Source organism: Xenopus tropicalis, chromosome 8 (genome assembly GCF_000004195.4).
Source record: "Xenopus tropicalis strain Nigerian chromosome 8, UCB_Xtro_10.0, whole genome shotgun sequence".
Taxonomy (NCBI): domain Eukaryota; kingdom Metazoa; phylum Chordata; class Amphibia; order Anura; family Pipidae; genus Xenopus; species Xenopus tropicalis.
This window is the reverse complement of record NC_030684.2, coordinates 107,700,113-107,716,930: the sequence shown is the minus strand read 5'-3', so window position 1 is coordinate 107,716,930 and position 16,818 is coordinate 107,700,113. Positions and strand designations below refer to the sequence as shown.

General features: G+C 40.2%; 2 protein-coding genes across 4 annotated transcripts; both read right to left on the bottom strand.

Annotated features, from left to right (window-relative positions):
* Window positions 1-7,843, bottom strand: churc1 (churchill domain containing 1). The gene is made up of 4 exons (NM_001008063.1): window positions 7,724-7,843; window positions 5,262-5,397; window positions 4,468-4,538; window positions 1-1,205 (listed from the first exon to the last, which is right to left on the bottom strand). The coding sequence occupies exons 1-4, from the start codon at window positions 7,760-7,762 to the stop codon at window positions 1,113-1,115; spliced, it is 339 nt and encodes a 112-aa protein (NP_001008064.1). The 5' UTR covers window positions 7,763-7,843; the 3' UTR covers window positions 1-1,112.
* A 4,246-nt stretch (window positions 7,844-12,089) lies between these two features.
* Window positions 12,090-14,744, bottom strand: gpx2 (glutathione peroxidase 2). Of its 3 annotated transcripts, none has more exon segments than NR_138100.1 (4): window positions 12,090-13,033; window positions 13,711-13,728; window positions 14,074-14,306; window positions 14,491-14,744. NR_138100.1 is itself a non-coding variant. In NM_001256315.1 (2 exon segments), coding segments are annotated over 2 exon segments (573 nt in total). In that variant the 5' UTR covers window positions 14,713-14,744; the 3' UTR covers window positions 12,090-12,682.
* Window positions 14,745-16,818: the final 2,074 nt, after the last annotated feature.

The following is a 16,818-nucleotide window of genomic DNA, read 5'->3' as shown; positions in this document are numbered from 1 at the left end:
TTTTATACAAAGTGTTCTCTGTGCAATTTATTAAGAGATATCCTTAAAGAATATGAACATTTTGAAACAAGACAACGAGAAGAAAGTTTAGCTAATATATGAGGGGGACATGTCCAGAAATGAAATTCTTTTAATTTCTAGCACAACATCAAACAGGCTTACCAATTAGAAATTTGTTGTTTTTTTTTATGATCAGATATTTCAGAATTCTGGCTAAAGGCCAGTTTGTATTTTTTAGGTAGTTACAGGTATGGGAATTATAAGACGACAATCTCCCATAGAGTTTATTTTAATTAAATAAGTCTAATTTTTCCCTGTAAGCATAAAACAGTAACTTGTACTTTATGGTAATTGCTAGAATAATTAGATATTGGTGGCAACATACTCCCACTGGGGTGATTCTAATCTTTAAATATTTTTTTTCAGTAGCCTTAAGGTATGGAGATCCAAATTAGGAAAAAAAAAACAGGTCCCAAACATTCTAGATAATAGATCCTATACATGTACAGTAAACCAGAAAAAAGAATAATGAATATAAGAATTTCACTTATAAAACATGAAGACAAATAATCATAGTTTAGGCTACTGCAGATAAACCCAGGCTGAAAATCAGCCCCTACTTTGGCATCATCTATTCCTCGTGCCTGCACCTGGAGCTATTGTGTCGGCCCGGGTGAAGGCACATGGAGTGGATTTCAGCAGTTGCAATGAAAGAAGCATAGAGGCATGCTGAGGATCAGCCCCGTCTGGCATTAGCCTTATGGGCACTGCAGCTTGAAGTAAGTTAGGAGGAAATTATTGAAAAAGACTGAGCAATAGTGTAGTTTAACTGTTTGAAGTTACCTATTTTGCAATTTGCTAATTTTGTATGTATATATTTAGAGCAATATCAAGAAACATAAGCATGTGACAAATGTACTTCTACTTTGTCTAGAACACTATTAATGTTTATGCATTCTAAAACAAAATCCATAAAAGCTAGCATTTGTGTTATAATACTGTGCAGAGGTTTAACACTACAACAGTTTGAGTAGTCATAGTTTTATGTGAAATGATTGCAGAAATAATATTCTATTTTGTTTGCAGTTCTGACAGCAATCAATGTCATAGGTTTAAAAAAGTGGAGCCATCTGTCGTGGGTCATCAGGCAGAACGCTGACAGAGTCCTCAGCTCTTCCGCACAGCATGCACAGCATGGTATATTCCTAAAATACAATTTAAAAAAGGTTGGTTATCATAAAGGCAAATTGTACACAGGCCTCACTGATTAACAAGATTCTTGTTATACCACATATGACAGCTACATTATATTAACATGATTATATCATTGGAATACTACAGAGCAGGGATCCCCAACCTTTTTTATTCAGGAGCCACACGCAGATTTAAAAATTGTTGGTGAGCCACACAAGCATAAAAAAGTTCTTTGGGGATGCCAAATAGGGACTGTGATTGGCTATTTGGTAGCCCCATGTGGACTATTGGCCTACAGGAGGCTCTGCTTGGAGTAAAACTGTGTCTCTATGCTTCCTAAAACTTTTCTCCAAGCCAGAAATGTAAAAATGGGCACCTTCTTTGACACCAATGGGAGAAGGGGTGGGGTAGCTTGGCTGGCGCATTAGGCCCTTCCAAAGAATTTTTTTGTGGGGACTTCTGTGAAGTCTTTTAGCAGACTGGGGGCTATAAAAATCCCTTAGAGGGCAAGATCTGACCCACTGGCCTCCATTTGGATTGCCCTGCTAATTCACAGCAAGCAATCAGAAAATTTTATTGATTCATTCAGTCCACTTTTTTTGGTGGAGCCAATTAAAGCAGTGACCCCCAACCAGTAGTTTGTGAGGAACATGTTGCTCCCCAACCCCTTGGATGTTGCTCTCAGTGGCCTCAAAGCAGATAGCGTCGGACTGGGGGGTGCAGGGCCCACCGGGGCTGCCATCAGTATGGTGAAGACACAAGAGACCATCAAAATGCAGCTATAAATGCATCATGTGTCATCAATGCTGGAGATAAATGAATAAATGCAATCTAACACTAACATCCTGTGTGGATCGGACACCTGTAAGAGTCACTCACAAGATTAAAAAGGTCCATGCAGCTGCTGTAAATATTTTTTTATTTGATATTAAAAACTCCAGGACAAGTACTGTACTAAAGCTTGGTGTAATATACAACCCGGATTCCAAAAAAGTTGGGACACTAAACAAATTGTTAATAAAAACTGAATGCAATGATGTGGAGGTGCCAACTTCTAATATTTTATTCAGAATATTACATTACATTACATTAACATTTATTTATAAAGCGCCAACATATTCCGCAGCGCTGTACAAATAGAATAGAACAAATAGAATAGAACATAAATAACGGAACAAAAGTTTAAACTGAGAAAATGTACCATTTTAAGGGAAAAATATGTTGATTCAGAATTTCAAGGTGTCAACAAATCCCAAAAACGTTGGGACAAGGCCATTTTCACCACTGTGTGGCATCTCCCCTTCTTCTTACAACACTCAACAGACGTCTGGGGACCAAGGAGACCAGTTTCTCAAGTTTAGGAATAGGAATGCTCTCCCATTCTTGTCTAATACAGGCCTCTAACTGTTTAATCGTCTTGGGCCTTCTTTGTCGCACCTTCCTCTTTATGATGCGCCAAATGTTCTCTATAGGTGAAAGATCTGGACTGCAGACTGGCCATTTCAGTACCCGGATCCTTCTCCTACACAGCCATGATGTTGTGATTGATGCAGAATGTGGTCTGGCATTATCTTGTTAAAAAAATGCAGGGTCTTCCCTGAAAGAGATGACGTCTGGATGGGAGCATATGTTGTTCTAGAACCTGAATATATTTTTCTGCATTGATGCTGCCTTTCCAGACATGCAAGCTGCCCATGCCACACGCACTCATGCAACCCCATACCATCAGAGATGCAGGCTTCTGAACTGAGCGTTGATAACAACTTGGGTTGTCCTTGTCCTCTTTAGTCCGGATGACATGGCGTCCCAGACTTCCAAAAAGAACTTCGAATCGTGACTCGTCTGACCACAGAACAGTCTTCCATTTTGCCACACTCCATTTTAAATGATCCCTGGCCCAGTGAAAACGCCTGAGCTTGTGGATCTTGCTTAGAAATGGCTTCTTCTTTGCACTGTAGAGTTTCAGCTGGCAACGGCGGATGGCACGGTGGATTGTGTTCACTGACAATGGTTTCTGGAAGTATTCCTGAGCCCATTCTGTGATTTCCTTTACAGTAGCATTCCTGTTTGTGGTGCAGTGTCGTTTAAGGGCCCGGAGATCACGGGCATCCAGTATGGTTTTACGGCCTTGACCCTTACGCACAGAGATTGTTCCAGATTCTCTGAATCTTCGGATGATGTTATGCACAGTTGATGATGATAGATGCAAAATCTTTGCAATTTTTCGCTGGGTAACACCTTTCTGATATTGCTCCACTATCTTTCTGCGCAATATTGTGGGAATTGGTGATCCTCTACCCATCTTGGCTTCTGAGAGACACTGCCACTCTGAGAAGCTCTTTTTATACCCAATCATGTTGCCAATTGACCTAATTAGTGTTATTTGGTCTTCCAGCTCTTCGTTATGCTCAAATTAACTTTTTCCAGCCTCTTATTGCTACTTGTCCCAACTTTTTTGGGATTTGTTGACACCATGAAATTCTGAATCAACATATTTTTCCCTTAAAATGGTACATTTTCTCAGTTTAAACTTTTGTTCCGTGATTTATGTTCTATTCTGAATAAAATATTAGAAGTTGGCACCTCCACATCATTGCGTTCAGTTTTTATTCATAATTTGTTTAGTGTCCCAACTTTTTTGGAATCCGGTTTGTAATAACCAGATTAAAAACTGCTCCACATGTTTTAATAGAGCCAAATCTAAATGCAAGTTTGACCTTATTTCCTTGAAGCAGCTTTTAAAGAATAGAGTGGTGGGGGGGGGGGGCGGGTTATAATGCATCAAGCTGCAAGATGATGATCACTGATTTAGAGAATTGTAAAAATATATATTTTTTAATTTACTATGGTGCTATGTGTTAACATGGGCAATTTAGCAACCAAACTTTTAAGTGTCTAGCTTGAAAGATAGCTGCCAGGGCAAATTTTTCTGTTACTACTATGTTATAGTTACTGGCTTTACACAGCTCACTTTTGAATAGAGCAAAGTTTATAATGCTAAAAAGTCACATACAAATATTTTTATTGAACCACAGAACTGTATATTTCTTAGGACTATGCACATTCATAGAGTTACAAATCATTTTCTAGCACTACAGATGTCTACAGGTATGGGATCTGTTATCAAGAAGTCTCCAAATTACAGAAAGGCCATCTCTTATAGAGCCCATTTTAATCAAATAATTTAAAATCTAATAATAAAAATACATAAATAATAAAATAATGCCTTATACTTAAAATGTAGTAAAATGACAGCATGATCATTTTCCTTACCTGATAGTCATCAACCACACTAAAGGTGTATTCATGTTTTGCAATCACATGGTGACAGTTTTTGCACATATCTATATTATAAAAAAAAAAGAAAAAAATCTGTATTATATTGCATACATACAGCCCGCACTCCGGTTGAGAAAAACGATAGTTAAAAAAAAAAAACAGCCCCTGGCCATGTTGTATAGTGCACATGCCAGTGGTGTCAATTATAGAGGAAGCAGACCCTGTGGTTCTGTGGGGCCCAGTGGCATAAATATAGAGGAAGCAAACCCTGCGGTTGTTGGGGCCAAGGTCCTCTTCCTCTATAGTTTTTCCTCCCTGCTCACAAGTAGTAGAGTGACTGGGGAGGGACGACCCATGCAGGCAGAAGATGCCAATAGGTGGCGGGAAGTGGCCCAGTGGGGGAATGGGTATGGATTGCTGTGCACAGGGTCCTTCTGAAATTTTTTTTGCAGGGGGGGTCTGGTGCACACTTGTTATGCTACTGCCGTCAACCACACCGGGAGCTCCCTCACAATGTGGGTGGCCTAGCATTGTTAGGGGCAATTTTTTGTTGTTGTTGAAAAAAACTACCGTTCCCCCCAACCAGTGCGGCTCTATTGGCACCTCTAGTGAGGGAAACAATTTGGGGGGGGTGAAAGGTGCCCTTTAAATGGCTTAAGCCATGGGGACCACAAATTGCAGTGAGCATGCAAACAGGACTTCAAAACACAAAAACAAAACGCATCACAAATAACTAAGCAAACAATTTTCTCGAGGTTGGCAGCCTTTAAGTGGATAAAAATGCTTACGATCATAAGTGATAATCTCTTCACCATCCTCTTCCTCTGCTGTTTTATTCACTATGAGAACAAAGTCTCTCTTATTGCACTGAACGCAACTCACATAGTTTAACAAGAATGAACCTGTCTCCAAGCATGTGCTGCCCTGAAAAAAAAATAAACTGAAATTAGACATACTGGCAATTGACAAATATAAACTGGTCACTGGAATGGCAATGCAGCTTTGCTAATTGCAATGCTAATAGGTTTGGAGGCAACCCAATATTTCACTACATAAAAAAATCTCACTGTCAGTGTGCCAAACTGCCATAAGGGCCACATTTAGGAAGGCTGAAGCAGACCCATTAATTACAAAAACTAGAAAATAACATTTGTAAAAGTACAGATTATATTAAATGTTAGATATGTGTAGTATTAATAAGGGGAATATCCAACTTATAACCCTGTTATCGAACTACAGTTCTCAGCATCCTATTTACGCACAAGGAATGATTAAAGAGCAGCAGTAACAGCGGGACCCTATACTTTTCTCCAGGGCATGCCTGACGGGGCTTAAAGGGGTGGCTCACCTTTGTTAACTTTTAGTATGTTATAGAAAGGCCAGTTCTAAGCAACTTTTCAATAAGTCTTCATTATTTTTTTTTATAGTTTTTTAACTATTTGCATTATTTTTCTTTGCAGCTTTCAAAAGGGGTCACTGACCCCTGCAGAAAAAAATCTATGCTCTGTGAAGCTACAGTTTAATTGTTATTTTAACTTTATATTAACTATCTTTCCAATCAGGTCCCCTTCTGATCAGTCTTTCATTCAAACCACACCCTAACTGCTAAGGTAGTTTGTATCCTAGCAACCAAGTAACTGCTGAGACTTAAAGTTGTAGAGCTCTTGAACAAAAACTGGAAAAACTACAAATAATAAAAAATCCCACCAGTGTTTTACATTCTTGCCAGTGGGATGGCATATCGGGGAGATTAGTCGCTCCCAGTAGTGAAGATTTATCACTAGCAACTAATCACCCTGTGTGCCACTGCCCCGTTGTATCTTTATCTTCCACACTCCAAAAAGCTACAAACAGGTTAACTGGTACATGATAGAATGTGAATGTGATAGGATGTAAGGGGCGTGTTTACTAACACTAGAACTAGATATCACCAGTAATGTTGCCAGTAGCAAGTAATTGGCTTGTTGCTGTTGTTTTCTAATTTGTAGGCGCTTGTTCAAATCTAATTGCTGATTGGTTGCTATGGGAATATTAACAATGATATTTATCTCCAATGCCAGTAAACACACCCATTAGATTTAAGGTGGCCACACACGTGGCGATTTGCGATCTTTCGTGCGACTATCGGTAGCACGAAAGATCGTACAAATAGCCACAAACTGTTCAGGGCTGAAATGGCAGATAAGGAGGTAGAAACAATAGAATTTCTACCTCCTTCTGCGATTCAGCGTTGAAGGCAGATTTTGGTCAGGCGCCCGATCAAAATCTTTGAACTGGCCCGATCGGCGAGTCGACCGATATCAGCAGCCTCCTGCGATATCGGTCGACTCGCCATACACGTACCGAATATCGTACGAAACCTTGTATTATTGGTGCGTGTATGGCCAGCTTCAGTCACGTGTGACAGATCTCTGCTACCGCAGGTGACTAATCTCTCCAAAATGTATTACTTTGGCTTTCCGGAGTGAGGTAAAGTTACCTGCAGGAGTAGACTTTGCACGACTTTAGAAAAACCGGAGCGACGCATAGGCTTTTCCACCAGTGATAGGCATTTTAGAGAGATTAGTCAGCCGTGGTAGTAGAGATCTATCATGGGCAACTTAGGGCGAAGACACATGGGGTGATTAGTCGCCGCGACTTTTAAGTAAGCCAGTTGCGGTGACTTTTTGCCCATAATGGGCGTCGCCGCAACTAATCGCTCGCATATTTTCACTGCACAGATTAGACTTTTTAAAAAGTCACTCAGCCCTTGTGTCTTCACCCTAAATCTCTCTGTGGCACATCAGCCTTACACTGTAAGCTCCACTGGGGCAAGAACTGATTTGAACAACATATCATTTGCGCTTCAGAAAGGCATACATGCTTTATAAATAATCTCCAGACCTCCGGGGCCAACAAGGAAGCCCCTACTATACAGCTGATTTTGGTTATTCTGCCAGATATTGATATCAAAGCCATATTAGTGTTAAGCTTGCACATGGACCACTACAGTATAACGAGTGCGTTAGTTTATTATAACACACACTAAAACTGCTCCATGGGTGGAACTAATTTATGACCGTCTCACTCCAGTCCAGTCTACCATGATGTAACGAGAAGTCCGATTGGTCAGGAAATGGTGTGACGTAATAAACAGCGCCACCTAGGATTGACTGTCGCGGTAGCTCCCATGACTCTCGGAAAGCCTGAGCTCTCAGTTACCTTTACTCGCTATAGCTATACAGGCTCCGTGCAGCCAGGGGCCACTCACCCGATCCGGGTACTCCTCCTGCACACAGCCTCCGCACATGTCGCTGTCTTAGCTGGGGAGTCAGAACAAATCCCCGCTCGCAGGAAAAAGTAGAAGCACCGTTCTGTGCGCTGCGCTTTCCGGAAACGAAGCATCGCGATGCCAGGAAGTGGTCTCGCTTACAGCGCTTAGGGCTAAAATGTGTCTGTAGTAATAGTTACTGTAATAAGCAACTACTACTGCAGCTGGACAAGCGATGTAGCCAGATAATAAACCTGGTAATGGCACAAGGCACTGCGGCCTAAATAAATACAGGTATCGGACCCCTTATCAGGAAACCCGTTATCCAGAAAGCTCCGAATTACGGAAAGTCTGTCTCCCATAGACTCAATTTTAATCAAATAATTCAGAATTTTAAAACTGATTTCCTTTTTCTATGTAGAAATAAAACAGTACCTTGTAATTGATCCCAACTAAGATATAAATGATCCTTATTGGATGCAAAACAAGCCTATTGGGTTTAATTAATGTTTAATTGATTTTTTAGTGGACTTAAGGTATGGAGATCCAAATTACAGAAAGACCCCTTATCCGGAATACCCTTGGTCCCGAGCATTCTGGATAATGGGTCCTATACCTGTATTGTTTTTGTAATAGTTATAGAAGAGGCATAGCTAGTGTGAGGTTACCAGATCACTTCAAAATGTTGCACATTGCTGGGCAGCACTGATTGTATTTATATCAAATTGCAATCAGTTTATCCCCTCTAGCTGGATTTTCAAGTAATTTGGTAACATTAAGCTAGTGACATGGTTACCCTGCCAAAATAACTTGTCCATAGTTACTATATGTTGCACCAGTAGCGAGACAGTCATTACTAAATATTATTTACTTGCCTTTATTCTACACTAGCTTTGAAAATCACTCATATTCCTGGCTAATGGCACTTATTAGGCACTTGCTTGTGTCTGGAAAAACACCATTACAGCCTGAATCCACCCTGTGTCTCTCAGCAGTGTTTGTAATGTCATCTGCCTGGCATTGCACACGCAGGGTACAGTACAGTATGTGCCAGAAAACGCTCAGTGCACATTGACATTGCTGTCACTGCTGACAAACACATACAGATTGAGAAAATCATGTGCCATTATTAACCTCACGTGGCTCGTGAGCAATATGTTGCTCTCCAGTCCCTTGGATGTTGCTCCCAGTGGCCTTAAAGCAAGTGCTCATTTTTGAATTCTTGGCTTGAAGGCAAGGTTTGGTTGCATGAAAACCAGATGTACTGCCAAACAGGGCCTCCTATAGGCTGCCTTATTTGGCACCCCCAGGAACATGTTTTATGCTTGAGTTGCTCTCTAAATCTTTTTACATCTGAATGTGGATAATGGGTAAAAAAGGTTGGGGACTCCTTCCCTAAACAAACCTGTTTACATTGGAGGATTATACTCCCACCTCTGCCTGTTTCTTTATGCTAATTTGTGTGTGTGTTTTCAATTCTTTTCAGTGGCATGGGTTAACTGTAATTGAAGTGCAAATTACAGGGAGTGGCTTGGGTGGGGGCAAACTAGGGTAATGTCTGAAGAATCCCTGTGAATTTATGTGTCTGAAATCTGTGTATATCCCCTTACTCCATTGGCAAACAGCAGGCAAAATTCAATACAAATTTTAACTTGTGGAAGTATGATTTTTTTTTCAGCAGCAGTAATGGACACTATTATTTTACACCACCTCAGAGCATGGGTAACCCGTTAAAGTTAATGGCACTGAGGCACACTTCTCACAGGTTTATAAGATGGTTTTACACTCCACAGTGCATGACATAATAATATATAACTATTTCAGATAAGCAATTGCACAGGTTGAGTAGAACAGGCTTATGTAATATTAGGCAACATGTGCCTCTGCCTTGCAAGCATTCAGTAGAGGTTTCCTCATATGACACTATTAATGCTTATACAGTGGCTTGCAAAAGTATTCGGCCCCCTTACAGCCACAAACATGAATCAATTTTATTGGAATTCCACGTGAAAGACCAATACAAATTGGTGTACACATGAGAAGTGGAACGAAAATCATACATGATTCCAAACATTTTTTACAAATAAATAACTGCAAAGTGGGGTGTGCGTAATTATTCAGCCCCCTTTGGTCTGAGTGCAGTCAGTTGCCCATAGACATTGCCTGATGAGTGCTAATGACTAAATAGAGTGCACCTGTGTGTAATCTAATGTCAGTACAAATACAGCTGCTCTGTGACGGCCTCAGAGGTTGTCTAAGGGCTCTGGCACACGGGGAGATTAGTCCCCCGCGACAAATCTCCCTTGTCACGGGCGACTAATCTCCCCGAACTACCATCCCACCGGCAAAAATGTAAGTCGCCGGTGGGATGGCACACGCTGTGCAGGCCAAACGATCGGATTATTTTTTTTTTAAGTTTTCTGCTACCCGATATCGCCCACCCATAGGTATATGGGCACCTTTAAGGTCCCCATACACGGGCCGATTACAGCTGCTTATCGGCCCGTGTAGGGGCAGAACCGAGGGGCCTGGCCGACTGGTATCTGGCCTGAAATTGGGCAGATATCGATCGGCCAGGTTAGAAAATCCAGTCGGATCCGAACCGACTGCCCCATTGCCTACATGCCTCCCCGATATCGCCACCTGTAGGTGGGGATATCGGGTGAAGATCTGCTCGCTTGGCGACATCGCCAAGCGAGCGGATCTGCCCGTGTATGGCCAGCTTTAGAATGGCCCAGTCAAAGTCCAGATCTAAATCCAATCGAGAATCTGTGGCAAGATCTGAAAACTGCTGTCCATCTAATCTGACTGAGCTGGAGCTGTTTTGCAAAGAAGAATGAGCAAGGATTTCAGTCTCTAGATGTGCAAAGCTGGTAGAGACATACCCTAAAAGACTGGCAGCTGTAATTGCAGCAAAAGGTGGTTCTACAAAGTATTGACTCGGGGCTGAATAATTACGCACACCCCACTTTGCAGTTATTTATTTGTAAAAAATGTTTGGAATCATGAATGATTTTCGTTCCACTTCTCACGTGTACACCACTTTGTATTGGTCTTTCACGTGGAATTCCAATAAAATTGATTCATGTTTGTGGCTGTAATGTGACAAAATGTGTAAAAGTTCAAGGGGGCCGAATACTTTTGCAAGCCACTGTATCAGCCGTTACTATTTATATGTCTACTAATTCACTCCACAGGGAAAACCAAGTGTTAATATGAAAAGTTGCATTATTTGCCCCCATACAAAGCAATGTAACCCATTTTGACAGTTGCAGTAGACTTGGTGGGACAAAGGGTGTACTGATCTAACAGCAACACTAAAATCAAACCATACCCAACCAGTTTTTCTGCTCAGTTACATCTGTTACTTACTCATTGTCTGTTATAAATTGATAGGTTTTGGGCAAAACTGCATTTCAAAGAGCTTTCTTGGACTGATAAACAGATAACAAGACTACCAGTATTTTGCTAGCAGACAAACATGTTCATCAAGCCGTCACTCTGGCAACAGGATTGGATAGGAAATGTTGAATGTTACTACCAGATGCAATACTATAGAGTGGCATGAAAATTTTCAAAACAGCTGTATAATAGTGTATTTGGATATTGCCAGCATGCAGGTAAAGCAATGAGTATCACCAGAGACATTCACAAGTGATCATTAAATTATCCAGCTTTGCTACTCTTCAGGGAATGTTCAGCAACCAATCCACAGTGTAATGTAACATGCCAATTGCAAGGCACTTAGCCATGATCTGGTATGTGGCATCCCTGGGGTTACTTCCAAACATAATAGCATCACGAGTAGTAATCAGCATGGCTTTATAAGGGATAAGTGATATCAGACAAAATTGATTGCTTTTTATGATGAGGGTAGTAAGAAGACAGACAGTGGGGTTGCAGTATGATACAGTGCCCTACAAATGACTGCTTTCTAAACTAAGGTCTGGGCGGCTAAGTGTCAGATGAGATTCAGTGTCAATAAATGTAAGATCATGCATTTTGGATTTAAAAATATGCAAGCCCTAATGGGAATGCCTTATGCCTTGGAGTCCTTGTAGATAATAAACTTGGCTGTAGTAAGCAATGCCAGGCAGCAGCTTAAGGGCAAACAAGGTTTCAAGCAGTATTAAAGGGGCATATATTTGCGGAAGGAGGGGCTCATTCTTCTATTTCTAAGGCCCCATCTAGATTATGCCATGCAGTTTTGGTCTTCAGTGCATAGACATGATCTTACCGAATTAGAGATGGTCCAATGTAAGTCATGTAAAATGAATGCTTTTTTTTGGGGGGGGGGGGGGGGGTTGGATTTCCTCAGATTTGAATGTGCAAATTAAGATTTAAGATTATTAATTACAATAAAGGCTATTGTAGCACATGATGTTTATTTGAGTTTGTACAGGGGAAAAATACAGCAGTGTCCAGATACAGTCCTGCAACAACATTCATGTATCCTTCTAACAGGTTTTCAAAGAATACAGTCATCAAGAACAAGGCTTACATCTAAACACTGATAATCTTCTGCTCCTGCAACCCATTACTGACAGGCGAAAAAGAAAAACTGTTGGAGCCTTAGCAATTGCTAAAATAAATGTTTCTCTAGTGTGAAAGAATGTTCTGTAATAATTATAAGATGGGCAAATATTAAAAATATAATGATCACCGTGGCCATAAGTATAGTGGCCATGGTGTGTGTGGGCAGAGTTGTAAACCTGTTGTCCCACTGGGGAAAAAAAGAAGTGGGTGAAAACTGAGACACTCACTACTAAACTTCCCCAAAAACCCTAAACACAACAACTCCCAGGTGGGTATCAATATTATTATGAATGTAGATAGTCACAAACATTTGCCCACTGCCATTTACATTGCAGCAGTCCCTGTGAAGGCCAATTAGATTTTCTTATGAGCTGCCATGTAGTAATTATCTGTAGCATACATGCATACACATAATTCTAGATGCTATTTGGTGAGCTTAAGAAGTCTCTGGATGTCAGGTTCTATACTGATGGTTTGGAAATTTTTGTTGTATCTTTTGAATGGTTCTCCTTCAGGTCCAATAAGAAACTTCTCAAAGTTCCAGGAAATGTCAGACCGATGTACTGGATTCCATACAATATATCTGGGGTCACTAATAAGGGCTGCAGGCTCATTGTCAGGGACTGGTAGTTTGTCCTTTAAGTAAGCAAAAACCGAATGAGTGTCTTTTCCATTAACATCACATTTCTGGAACAGGGTGAATCCTGGTACAAAGCCTTTTCCGGGTCGTACATATTTTAAAGAATTAAGAATCTCTTCATTTTTACAGTTTTCCTATGGAAAGATCAAAATACATATTTTAATGTTTATTGAAAACTTTAGCTTTTAACTTTTAACTGTATGACTTTTAGAAAAATCTATCCAAACATACACAGAAAAAAGTCTGTTTATTTTTATGCATTAATGAGGATAGGATAAAAACAGATAAAAGATTCACCATAAGGTGAATCGGGTGGGCGATATCGGGGGAATTTAGGTTAATTCGAATTATAACGACTGGAATAGGCGCAGTCGGTTCGGGGACCACATCAACAAGCCGATGCGGTCCCCGATCCGACTGAATTTTTTAACCTGCCCGATCAATATCTGGCTGATTTCAGGCCAGATATCAGTCAGTCAGGCCAGTTGTTGTTTTCCCTACACAGGCCAATAAGCTGCAAATGGCCCATGTACGGCCACCTTTACTTTGTCACAGAAAGTACATTCTGACTTGTAATGCAGATAAAAGTCATGTGAACAGTAAGCATTAAAAGGCAGTAAACACACAGATATGTGTATGCACAGATAAAATACAATGTATTATATGAAATACAGTATCTACTAAAAATTTAAATCACAATGTATAATGCATTCTTTTGGCAGAACATACAGAAGTAGTGAAAGATTAAAAAGACTTGATCCCCCAAAATTTTGGGGAAATCAATAAGTCCCATGTCACCGCTCTTTTTCACCTATGACTGCCCCTTTTTCTTAAGGTGGCCATACACGCACCGATATTATCGTACGAAACCTCGTTTCGTACGATAATCGGTGCGTGTATGGCATGTCAGCGAGCCGACCGATATCGCAGGAAGCTGCTGAAATCGGTCGGCTCGCCGATCGGCCAAGTTAGAAAATTTTGATCGGGCGCCATAGAAGGCGCCTGACCAAAATTCTCCCTTCAGAGCTGAATCGGCAGAAGGAGGTAGAAATCCTATTGTTTCTACCTCCTTACCTGCCGATTCAGCCCTGAATGGTGTGTGGCGGATCTGACGATGTTTCGTGCGACCGACGGTCGTACGAAACATCGTGAGATCGCCACGTGTATGGCCAGCTTTAGGGAGGATCCCACTTGTCCTATGTTGCCACCAGGTTTTACAGAGGAGAATTCCAAGGATTTAAATTCAAATGTTATCGGTGAGAAGAAGTTCCAGCTTAGAAGAAACAGGATATGGATTAGGAGCTGAACAAAAAAGTACTTAAATAGTGTTAGCTGTCCATCTGGAAGCCTGTGTGCCCTTCAATGGATTTATATGGCCTCCAGTTTTCCCAAGGGCTTCAAAGACTTCTACAAAGACACAATTTCAATGTAATTCAGCCCTTACGTTATTTCTGTATGGCAAAATCTTCTTACTACAAACTAAATTTAAAGATTCTATCTCAAAGGCCTCAGTCAAAAAGAAGTTAAAGCCTGTCATATAATTTTCTATTAACTGCATTCTATATGAACCTTTAAATATGGTGTCACTTACTTGATAACCAAATTGATTGCATGGAAATCCCAGCACCACAAGCCGTCGCGGATACTTGGTCTGCAGCTCATTAAGCTGGGTGTAATCCCTGACTGTGGTGTCTCAAAGTGAAGCAACATTTTCTATCAACACCACCCTTCCCCTAAACACATTGAAATCTACTTTCTCCCCATCTATGTTTGTAGCATATAGGTCATAGAATGACTTTGCTATGTAAGCCATTGTTTTCTCCAGTAACATAAGTGTGAACTGCTGCAGGAACGGGTCTTCTAAGACCTTTTATTTGGTGATCATGTGACCATCCTTCAATGATGGTAATCTGCCAGGTATACTTTACTGAAAGAGATATGGGCACGTAATTGATACTTCCTTTTGTTCACATGTAAACCGTAGCAATTGTATCAGTTCAGTCTGTGGCTGCCCTTCATAAAAGATGCAAACATCGGTCCTGTTAGTTTACATTACTTTTTACAGTGCATTGTTATCTGTATGACAGCAAAAATTCCTAAGTGATATTTGAGCTGGAGGTATGCCATTTTTACTGATGTTGTTTATAAATAAAAATGAGTCAAGTTTACTATATTACAAGTACATAAACAATATTGTGTTTGTTTTTGTAGGCAATTAAACAATAGAAGGTATTTCATATAAGACAGGCTGTAATTCTAGTAAAGGTCTGGGCCCAGCAAAATCGAGGCTGAAATTCTTCCCCAACTGTTGCTGTATTTTCAAATGAGTACACCTTGTTGTATCCAGTTACAGTAAAAGATAGCAGTTAATCAGTAAAGTAAATTGGTTTTGTAAATGTTCCTGAGGGTGCGGGAACTGTAAATGTATGGCAGTTGTAAGAACCCCCTATTTATTGCAGCACTAAATCTGTTGGAATATTACAGAATCAGAGAATACAAAAAATAGAGAAACCATGAGTGCTTTGGTCTAACCTACCCTGTAGTGTTGCTATTAGCAGCTTGTTATAAGGGTCTGCCAAAAACCATATAATGTCAGGGGTGATTCTGGCAATCTGCCCAGTGCACCTAAAAATCAGCCTGTGTGTAAATTTAAGGGTGTGGTATTTTTCTGTGTGGGAAGAAGCAGCCCACTGAAACAATGATAACCGCATTCATGCCTGTTCCAAGCTGTGTTTAAAGAAAGCTATTTAAAACTTTAATCTTCAATCTCATTTGGGACATAACAATAATGCTTTGATCAGCATCTAAAGATAGCTTCATATTAATTCAATTAAAAACTGAAATGTAGCTCATGATGAACATGTTGTACATAAGTGTTAAAACAAACAGACTATACATTTTTTTTAATGTAAATAATATTTGACCAACAGTCAATTTTGGCATTTTGAAACAGTTGTTTTCATCAGATAAAGTTATTCATACATACATACATCAAATATTGCTCTGGTGAGATGCGACAATACTTGTTTAACCTATAGTAGGGTTATGTCAACATACAACTTTGTTTGGCACCACAGACTAAACAGAATTGCAAAATTCAGACCCTGATCTGGTGTTCCTCTTCACTGAAAAACACACGGGCCTTGGATACTATACTAATGAGTGCCATGCTGCCTTGCCTCCTGTCCCAGTGCTCTTGCAGCTGGGACAGGAGACATACATTTGTACAGTCCACGTCCATATTTACTCTACCATGGCAACCCTAGTGGTTAATACTTTCCTTCTCCTTTACTTTAAATTTGATTCTTGCATAATTTACCTCTGACTAGTTCATCTCATGATATAAAAGAGAAACTATGATAAAAAGAATAAGAATTCTATTTACATATTATGTATATTAACTCCTGCCACCCGATCAGTAAAAGTGGTGCTGCTCACATCTTTTTAAAAAAAATAAAAGGGTGTTTCTGTTATGTAGTTCTCAAGGACCTAATTTCCTTGTGGTGATTCTTGGTTCCTTGATTCCAGCTGTGCCATGCATATGATTAGTTAAACCATGTCAGTTTAAAGTGATGGCTCACCTTTAAATTAACTTTTAGTATGATGTAGACAGTGGTCATCTAAGACAATTTTCAGTTGATGTTCATTTTATATTTATATTGTGGTTTTTAAACTACTTAGATTTTCTGTTGTGCAGCTGTCAGGTTAGGAATTTTAAGTGCTCTCTGGCTGCAAGGGCTTAATTACCATACCAAGCAGGAAGCAGTTTGGAGTCAGAACTGGGAACAAATAGCAGATGGCCCGAATAACAATATAAGCAATAAAAACTAAGAATAACAATAGAACTGAAGTCACAGTCATTCTGTTTTTAAGGTCAGTAATCCCAGTGTGGGCTAGGGCCGTGGCAGACGGGGAGATT

Bases quoted from the DNA above. Each gene is read 5' to 3' on its own strand.
- churc1 (NM_001008063.1), bottom strand. From the start codon at position 7,762: ATGTGCGGAGGCTGTGTGCAGGAGGAGTACCCGGATCGG. The intron at 5,398-7,723 runs GTGAGTGGCCCC...TTTTTTTTTCAG, and splicing joins AGGAGGAGTACCCGGATCGG to GGCAGCACATGCTTGGAGAC. The intron at 4,539-5,261 runs GTAAGCATTTTT...TTTATAATATAG, and splicing joins AGAGATTATCACTTATGATC to ATATGTGCAAAAACTGTCAC.